We start from the raw sequence: 9,567 nt of genomic DNA on the forward strand, positions 1-9,567 counted from the left end.
ACGACAGAGATCGTCTCCTTCGGATGGCATTCGCTGCTATGTTTGCGCTGCATTAAAAATTTGCCGAAACAGAATTCGCAATAGCCATCCTCCCTACATATTTTACAACACCAGGGACAACAATTACATACGGTAAATCTTTTACATTTATAACCGCAGTTGGTACACGGATCCCCTGACACAAACCTCGACATCTTCCCTCTCCCTCCCAGTCCACTCAACCTGCGAACATGTCAATCACTCAAGCAACGCACTCACCAACCGCAACACTGCCACTGCCGCTCCCAGTCCACTCAACCTGCGAACATGTCAATCACTCAAGCAACGCACTCACCAACCGCAACACTGCCACTGCCGCTCCCAGTCCCCTCAGCCTGCGAACATATCAATCACCTAGCAAAGCACTCACCAACTGCAACACTACCACTGCCGCTCCCACTCCCCTCATGAACACTTACCCTCACCCCTGTATCCCCCCAGCCCAGGCCACCGACACCCACGCTGCCCGGGATACCACAGATGCCCTGACGCGACGCATGTGATCAGCACCAACTGTCACTCTAAATTATTCACTATTCGTAACGCCATACATATTGCAGCGAACCCCGTGCGCTCAACTCCCACAGTGCAGCAGCACCGTGCTACGAGCCGCGGTATAGGCGCCATACTGGCGGAGCGTGTCGGCTACGTACCTAAATGTGATATTAACAATCGCTACATCGCCGCCTATAAATGCTACTTAACCGGGCCAACGCAGATTACGCCACCCTGCCAGTGACTCGCAACACACGACTTAGGTCACCCGCCGCGGCCCTCACGGCCGCCTACGTTAGCGACCAATCACCCAGCCTCACGTGACACTGCCTCAATGGGTAACGCGGACACCTCTCACAGTCAACGCACAACTCAACGCAACAACTAATCAACGTGCTACAACACCTACCAAATTACGGTTCATCTGCCAGCTTAGCACTTTGCCTGGTTGCTAGGTTACCACTTTGCCTGTGTGTTAGGTTAGCACTTTGCCTGTGTGTTAGGTTAGCACTTTGCCTGTGTGCTAGGTCAACACTTTGCCTGGGTGCTAGCTCAGCACTTCGCCTAGTTGCTAGCTTAACACGTTGCCTGGTTGCTTGCTTAGCACTTTGCCTGGTTGCTAGCTTAGCACTTTGCCTGTGTGCTAGCTTAGCACGTTGCCTGAGTGCTTGCCTAGCACTTTGCCTGGATGCTAGCTCAGCACTTTGCCTGGTTGCGAGCTTAACACTTTACCTGGCTGCTAGGTCAACACGTTGCCTGCGTGCTAGGTTAACACGTTGCCTGGCTGCTAGGTTACCACGTTGCCTGGTTGCTAGCTTATCACTTTGCCTGGGTGCTAGCTTACCACTTTGCCTGGCTGCTAGCTTACCACTTTGCCTGGGTGCCAGCTTAGCACTTTGCCTGATTGCTAGCTTACCACTTTGCCTGGTTGCTAGGTCAACACGTTGCCTGGGTGCTAAGTTAACACGTTGCCTGGATGCTAGCTTAGCACTTTGCCTGGTTGCCAGCTCAGCACTTAGCCTGTGTGCTAGCTTAGCACTTTGCCTGGGTGCTAGGTTAACACTTTGCCTGGGTGCCAGCTTAGCACTTTGCCTGATTGCTAGCTTAGCACTTTGCCTGATTGCTAGCTTACCACTTTGCCTGGTTGCCAGCTTACCACTTTGCCTGGTTGCTAGGTTAACACTTTGCCTGGATGCTAGCTTAGCACTTTGCCTGGTTGCTAGCTTACCGCTTTGCCTGGTTGCTAGATTATCACGTTGCCTGGTCGCTAGCTTAGCACTTTGCCTGGTTGCTAGCTTACCCCTTTGCCTGCGTGCTAGGTTAACACGTTGCCTGGCTGCTAGGTTACCACGTTGCCTGGTTGCTAGCTTATCACTTTGCCTGGGTGCTAGCTTACCACTTTGCCTGGCTGCTAGCTTACCACTTTGCCTGGTTGCTAGGTCAACACGTTGCCTGGGTGCTAAGTTAACACGTTGCCTGGATGCTAGCTTAGCACTTTGCCTGGTTGCTAGCTTACCACTTTGCCTGGTTGCTAGCTTACCACTTTGCCTGGTCGCTAGCTTAGCACTTTGCCTGGTTGCTAGCTTACCCCTTTGCCTGCGTGCTAGGTTAACACTTTGCCTGGATGCCAGCTTACCACTTTGCCAGGGTGCTAGCTTATCACCTAGCCTGGGTGCTTGCTTAGCACTTAGCCTGTGTGCTAGCTTAGCACTTAGCCTGGTTGCTAGCTTATCACTTTGCCTGGGTGCTAGGTCAACACTTTGCATTGTCGTTCAGTCATCACCTAATCTAGGTGCTATTTAGTTCACAGGTTGTCGCTAGAGTAATTCGAAACATTATGATACGTCTGTCGGTTAGGTGAGTAGGTGAGTAGTTACGTGAGTTACAGTGAATTACAAACGTGAATACAATTACGGTTGCAGGTACGATATCTTGGCAAGCCTTCCGACTTGCGCCGCCGCCAACAATGATTGCGCCGTTATCTTGTGCGACGACGGTATCCTCAGGTGTGAGCGGATGTGGAGCACATCCAGTCTGCCAACCATGACGCAGATGAGGTAGAAGAGGGATAGTGACCAGAGCGCGACGGTCATCCACAGGAACGGTGCGCGGATCTGGAAGAGCAAGTTGGGAATAGTCTCGTATATTAATTTGGCGAGGATGGGTGCGTCTGATTTCTTTGTATTTAAGACACTGTCTAATGCTTCGCAGAATGCTTTACATGTACGTTTTGTTGTTTTCATTGCGCTGCCATTAAGAGTATCTGGGTACCAAAATACGAATCCATATTTGTACAATGTCGGTAATGTAGACTTGCAGGCGACAATGGATTTGCATTCCTCATTATGGGTTGCCGGCTCCGAAGTTTTAGAAGCTGTCGTTGGGCACCCTTTGACACAGCATTTGACGAAGCAGTTGGAGCCTTTGGACCCACAGTTAGCGTTGCACTCGTCGTACAGCTTCTTGAGTAGATCGTAAAACGTTTCCGTAAGATACACGATCCACGACATGTATTTATCCGCGTAGTTTTTAGAAAACACGCCGCTGATTTGTTGACTAATGGGAGACAAATAAGGTCCGCATACGGCAGGGTCCTTTGAAACGCAAACTAGACAGCCGAGGCTACAATTGGCATGCCCCGCTGATGTTGCAGTGTGACTGCTGGAAAATAGGGTATGTATCTCCACTTTATCATATTCAGCTCCGAAGTTGGCGTCATTGATAGCGTTTTTGAAAGCATCCTTTTTATGCTCATTGCCGTCCATACCCCAGCCGCTAATGAAATTGTAGTAGAACGCGAACATATCTCCAAGCGTCTGCGGAGGTTTCTGGAGTAGACACATGAGACAAGTGCATAGTGAGCGGAGGTGAGATTTTCTACCGCAGAAATCTCTTAGAATCTTTCTGAGATCGGCGCCCGTTTTCGTATGCGATGCTAGTTCACTGATATCAGAAAAGCCCATAGGGGTCTTACACGGGATGCCCCGGTGATTAGCCGTACTGCAGTCCAGCTTGCAACCAGGCTTCTTGAACTGGTGTGGCAGGAACCGTGGCAGTCCGTCTTCGAGGAATGATTGCAATGGCGATTTTAGGCCGCACTTAGGGTGCGAATCACACGTTAGGTCAGCACTTTGGTTAGACTTTTGGTTGGCTATTTGGGGACAACTTTGGTTTGCACATTGGCGATCATTACAGTTCCACGCTGAACCACCGACATACCTACCGTACCAACAATCTGCCCATCCACCGATCTCAGGGCCGTTCTCGCACTGACTGTATAGGAATCGGAACTGGTGATACAATCTTTCCAATATATCTACAAGTAAATCAAAACAATCACTGCCTCTGCTAGGGTAAGATAAGTTTTCTGCGTTCGTGTAAAAGTCAACTGCGTAACGTCCACCTGCGTGACCGTGACCCATGATGGCAGTCAGAACCGATTGGGAGTGTAAACAAACATTTGGCAACATATCGGTTACTAATTGTTGTGCCCTGATGTAAGAGGTTGCAGCAAGGTTGAGATCATTTGTGGGAACTTTATCACGCGGCTTACCTTTATGTTGGTCTGGCGTAGGGAACAATTCCCTTAAATACCAACGTAGAGAGTAGAATACTGGACTCCACCGCAGACCGGCAAGCCACTGTAGCATCTGATAACTGTTCGCGGGATGTTTGGTTGAGGAGCGAACCTCCAGATGACAGACCTCGTAATACTTCTTGAGGTACTCGTATAAGTAGTAGAGTATGCTAGGTCCCTTATCTCTGAGGAGAGGAGTCTTTTGATTTTTCGCCAGTTTCTCATATAACGCTTTAATATTTTCACCCGTCATGGTTTTGTCTTTATTCTGCAACTCCCCGTCCTGCTTGTCTTCCTCCGTTGGTACCTTATACCCTCGCTTAGCTAAGAAAGCGCCAAGTGCATTGGGCAACTTAACGCCATCCTTGCTTTTATTATGTAAACGAATGCGTTCACTTTTATTTGCGACGCATTCTTTATATAACTCCCAGAAGTCTTGGAATAGTACTTGGATTGTGCTAAGGAACACCTTTGACAACTTTTCACCGTAAGGCGTTAATTTTTCTTTTCCGCTAGAATTTTCAGAATCGGACTTAGTTTCGATCAATTTGTTCGTATTCCAATCTATAGGTTTTCCATCATCATACCCGTTCACATACACCCTCCCCATCTGCTCGACAAACCCATCCAGCCCCTTTTTGACCGCATCGAGCAGCTCCGGGTGCCGGGGGTTGGCGAAGGCGGAGGGGGATAGGAGGGAGAGGGAGGAGGAGAGGGAAGAATGTAGATTAGTGAACTTATTATCAAATATATATGTTCTGGATGGTTTAGAGTCGTTTTTGAGGTGGGTGAGTAATTTCTCGAAATTAGTGTTGGCAGTGTCGAGGTGCTTGGTGTTCTGCTCGGTGGTCTCCCTGTTGATCTCAGGCTCGGGTGGATTTTTAGTATTAATTTGCGCCTTAATATACTTGTGAATCGGATCATAATAGTTCTTGAGTGCGTCGGATAATTTAGTGAAGGTGTCCTTAATGGGCGTACCTGATTTATGTGACGATACAGCTGTATTTATTTTGTCGAGCAAACTTGGAGTTCCAGAACCTTCAACAGGCTCACCAGTTTCACTATTAACCCCTCCCATCACTCTCATCAACCCCTTGAACCCGATCTGCAGATCCCTCTCAATCTCCCCCGGCAACGGCGCCAACTCCCGACTGACCTTGTCCGCGAACGCGGTGAGGAGCTGCTTGACGGAGGAGACGTAGTTGCGGCGGGCGGCGGTGGTGAGGGACAATTGGGTGTAACCAAAATATACGTTTACGTGGTTATGGATTGCTTCTACGCAATCCTGTTGCAATTCAGGAGCATCCTTATTTATGAATTTTTCGGTGGCATCAATAATGTTCCTCAAATCAACACCAAGTAAAGTGAGAAGATCGTTATACGTTTTTTCAAGTCCTTTCACTTTCTCATGACTACTAACGTCAACTTCAAGTTTGTCGCCTAACAACTCCGAAAGATTATGCAACTTTTGCTTTATACCATCAGTGCCGTTCGGAGCACCGCCTTTGGTGCCGTCAGCCAGTTTCATAATGTTCTTGCAAAACGCATCGAGATTGTTTGTGACTGCCTCTAGCAGTGTTGAGAAGGTGTTTTGGTTGAATTTGTTTGGATCTGCAGTCGTTTCGTTCTCAACATCTTTCAGATAGTTGTCATCGCCAGTCACATCGTTTTCAATCTTCTTGATTGTCACAGGTACGGTGCCTTCGCCTGAATCGCCGGTTAAGGCTGGTTTGTTAGTACCTAGGGAAGTTGTGTTAACTCCCGAAAGATATTTCTCAAACTTTCCGGAATCAAGTTTTACTTTGTCGCCATCATCAGTCATATGCTGATTCACTTTCCCCGCAATTTCGGAACTGACATTAGAAAACTTGATAGAACCAGTGTCACCCGATTGGATAATTTGGTCGTAAAGCTTTTCCCCGAGCCCTATAACGTCTGTTATGGCTTTCCCCAACTGATCAATTTCAGAGTTTAATATAAAACTCTCCAGCTCTTTCCCCATGTCCTCAGCCGCAGATTTCACAGCAGCGATGACGGCGGAAGCAGCCTTATTAATGTAGGTGTCTTTATGATTTCCCATACCGGGTGAGTTATACAACTTATCGTCATTCCAAATTGCGGATACAATCATCGCTCGTTTATCTGCAATTTGATGGGCGTACGTAGTAAGAGATTCACTAATGTTCTGTAACATTCTTGACACATCGGTGTTTTCGGTGATAACAACTTCACCTACATGCATCTGTAGCGTTTCTGTAATTTTGCTTATTATTACGGGAGTTATTCTTGTTACAATAGAGTCGCTAGCATCTATGTTACCGTCTGCCCGATTCTTCAATAGATCCAAAAAATCAGTCTTGTTATCGTCAACATACCACTTGAGATATCCTTTAATTCCTTCACTATTAACAACATCTTTTACTATAGTTTGAATAGTCGCCTTAAATGCACCCTGGAACCCCTCAGCATATTGCTTCACCCCGGCAACGATCTTATCCAGATGCCCAGGCGTATTTCCACCCTTTTTAGCAATCTTATCAGTCATCTCCGTCAGCGCTGCTTTAATCTTACCATTTAAATCACTCGTTACATAACTCCGTATTGCTGCTTTAATCTCATCCCTCACTGTTCTCAAATTCGTCCTCAGCGCATCGTCCATGGTTTTTACAGCCGCTAACGCCTGACTCACCAACGTTTGAACCTGTGTCTTAGCATTATATGCTTTCGTCCGGAGATCGTTGGCCTTATCTTGCAATACTTGCGCCGCTTCTGTAATTTTCAATCGTCCCCCCTCCGCGCTGGCGCCTGTATCACTCCCCTGCAACTTATTCACAATCTCAGTCACTTTTTCATCTGCCTCCCCTCTGACCTTTCTGGCAGCCACAATCCAGTCGTTTAACTTAATGACGTAATCCTGTAACTTCCTTCTCATCTCATGTAACTGTCTAAGAATATCTGTCGCTTTCTGATTCACATCGTCTAGCAGCATTCCTATTCGCTCACTGATTGTTAGATTCACGCTCTTATTAAGACTCTGCATTTCACGACTGATACACTTCTTCATACTTCTGAAGTCTGCCCACGCTTTATCTGACAACTCGTTGAGTCGTTGACTCTCATGTTTCACTGCCTTAGTGGCTATAAGAACACGGTCACGTAATTTAAAATTAAGATCATTAATTGCGTTTTTCATGTTCTCACTATTGTGCGCCATGTCTAAATGATTGTTATAATCTTTACCATGAAATTTACAATCGTTAAGTAATTTATTAATGTCGATAACAGCTTGCTTGACCTGCTCCTCACTGTACGTCACAGCCTGTACGGATTTCTTGGTCGCACCTGAAACAGCGTCATTTTCTAAAATTTTACTTACCTCATTTTCAAGTTTCTCCATGTCTGCTCGAAGCTTAATTATAGGCCTGGTAACATTTTCATTCGACGTTTTTACTTTACCATTATACTCCCCCACCTTCCCCGCCACCCGCTCAATGACCTCAAAACCCTTACGCCCGGTGGATAATTTCTTAAAAAGTACAGTGTCAACAAACTGTTTTAAGTCATTTTTACCCACCTTGTAAGGCTGTTTCTCGCTGACATCCTTAAGCAAATAATACAAAAATCCCATCACTGCGTCACACAGCCTATCCAAGTCAGAGTACACAATCCCACTGCCGTCGTAGCCTTTGGAAGTAGAGTTGAAGCCGAGGAAGGTCTCGAGGCCGGAACATAAATTATCTAAGAGATTTTTAGGCTCATTTTGTGGATTATTAGAATAAGTCAAAAATTTACAAAGCTCCTTCACTTTCTTCAAAGCCTCCAACTTGGACTGCAATTTGGCTGAGTCAGCAGAGGCAGAGGGGGAAGGAAGGGGGACAAAGCACAAGTTATTGCTATGGTTTATAGAGGTCATAGCGTTAATATGGCAAGGTTATTCGGGCGATGTGGAGTGGGTTAAGGAGCGATGTAGAGTGGGTAAAGGGGCGATGTAGAGTGGGTTAGGGAGCGATGTAGAGTGGATTAAGGAGCGATGTAGAGTGGATTAAGGAGCGATGTAGAGTGGGTTAGGGAGCGATGTAGAGTGGATAAAGGGGCGATGTAGAGTGGATAAAGGGGCGATGTAGAGTGGATTAGGGAGCGATGTAGAGTGGGTTAAGGGGCGATGTAGAGTGGGTAAAGGGGCGATGTGGAGTGGATTAGGGAGCGATGTGGAGTGGGTTAGGGAGCGATGTAGAGTGGATAAAGGGGCGATGTAGAGTGGATAAAGGGGCGATGTAGAGTGGATAATAATCACCACTTAGGTCAGGTGCTTGGTCACCACTGTCATCGCTGCCGTGACCAGTCATCGCTGCCGTGACCATGTCATCGCTGCCGTGACCATGTCATCGCTGCCGTGACCATGTCATCGCTGCCGTTACCATGTCATCGCTGCCGTAACCAAGTTATGGCTGCCGTACCATGTCATCGCTGCCGTAACCATGTCATCGCTGCTGTGCCCATGTCATCGCTGCTGTGCCCATGTCATCGCTGCCGTGACCATGTCATCGCTGCCGTAACCATGTCACCGCTGCCGTGTCCATGTCATCGCTGCCGTGACCATGTCATCGCTGCCGTGTCCATGTCGTCGCTGCCGTGACCAAGACATCGCTGCCGTGACCATGTCATCGCTGCCGTGTCCATGTCATCGCTGCCGTGACCATGTCATCGCTGCCGTGACCATGTCATCGCTGCCGTGACCATGTCATCGCTGCCGTGTTGATGTCATCGCTGCCGTGTCCATGTCATCGCTGCCGTGAACATTACTTGGTCAGGTGGTAGTTCAGCACTTTGGTCACTACTTTGGTCATGACATTGGTCACCACTTTGGTCAGCACATAGGTCACCACTTTGGTCAGCACCTTGGTCATGGCATTGGTCAACGCGTTGGTCAGCACCTTTGTCAGCGCCTTGGTCAGCACATAGGTCAGCACCTTGGTCAACACTTTGGTCAGCACCTTGGTCACCACGTTGGTCACCACGTTGGTCAGCACTTTGGTCAGCACATTGGTCAACACGTTGGTCAACACTTTGGTCAGCACATTGGTCACCACGTTGGTCAGCACTTTGGTCAACACTTTGGTCACCACTTTGGTCACCACGTTGGTCAACACATTGGTCACCACATTGGTCAGCACATTAGTTAACTATTACACAATCACATACAACGATTAATGAGTGATACAACAGATAAAATTACAATTCATTGGTTAGGTGAGTAGGTGATATGCTAGGTGAGTGTAGATAGTAGACACGTGAGTACGATTACGGTTGCAGGTAAAACACCCTGCCCAGTTTGTTAACACGTGCAGCAGCAAGTAGTGATTGAGCAGAAATACGATGCGATGAGGGACTATGTAGATGCGATTTGATGTGGAGCAGGTCTAGGCGGATGACCATGATGTGGAGGAGGTACAGGA

At 47.6% G+C, this 9,567-nt stretch overlaps 2 protein-coding genes across 2 annotated transcripts; both read right to left on the minus strand.

Annotated features, from left to right (window-relative positions):
- Nucleotides 1-1,262: 1,262 nt before the first annotated feature.
- Nucleotides 1,263-2,300, minus strand: BBBOND_0003540 (hypothetical protein, conserved; the record flags this gene model as incomplete). Its single annotated transcript, XM_012915187.1, has 1 exon — nt 1,263-2,300. One exon carries the CDS (start codon nt 2,298-2,300, stop codon nt 1,263-1,265), a length of 1,038 nt encoding a protein of 345 aa, XP_012770641.1.
- A 144-nt stretch (nt 2,301-2,444) lies between these two features.
- Nucleotides 2,445-8,024, minus strand: BBBOND_0003550 (hypothetical protein, conserved; the record flags this gene model as incomplete). Its single annotated transcript, XM_012915188.1, has 1 exon — nt 2,445-8,024. The coding sequence occupies one exon, from the start codon at nt 8,022-8,024 to the stop codon at nt 2,445-2,447; it is 5,580 nt and encodes a 1,859-aa protein (XP_012770642.1).
- Between the last annotated feature and the right edge of the window lie 1,543 nt (nt 8,025-9,567).

Source organism: Babesia bigemina, scaffold Bbigscaff_71059, assembly GCF_000981445.1.
Source record: "Babesia bigemina genome assembly Bbig001, scaffold Bbigscaff_71059".
Lineage (NCBI taxonomy): Eukaryota > Apicomplexa > Aconoidasida > Piroplasmida > Babesiidae > Babesia > Babesia bigemina.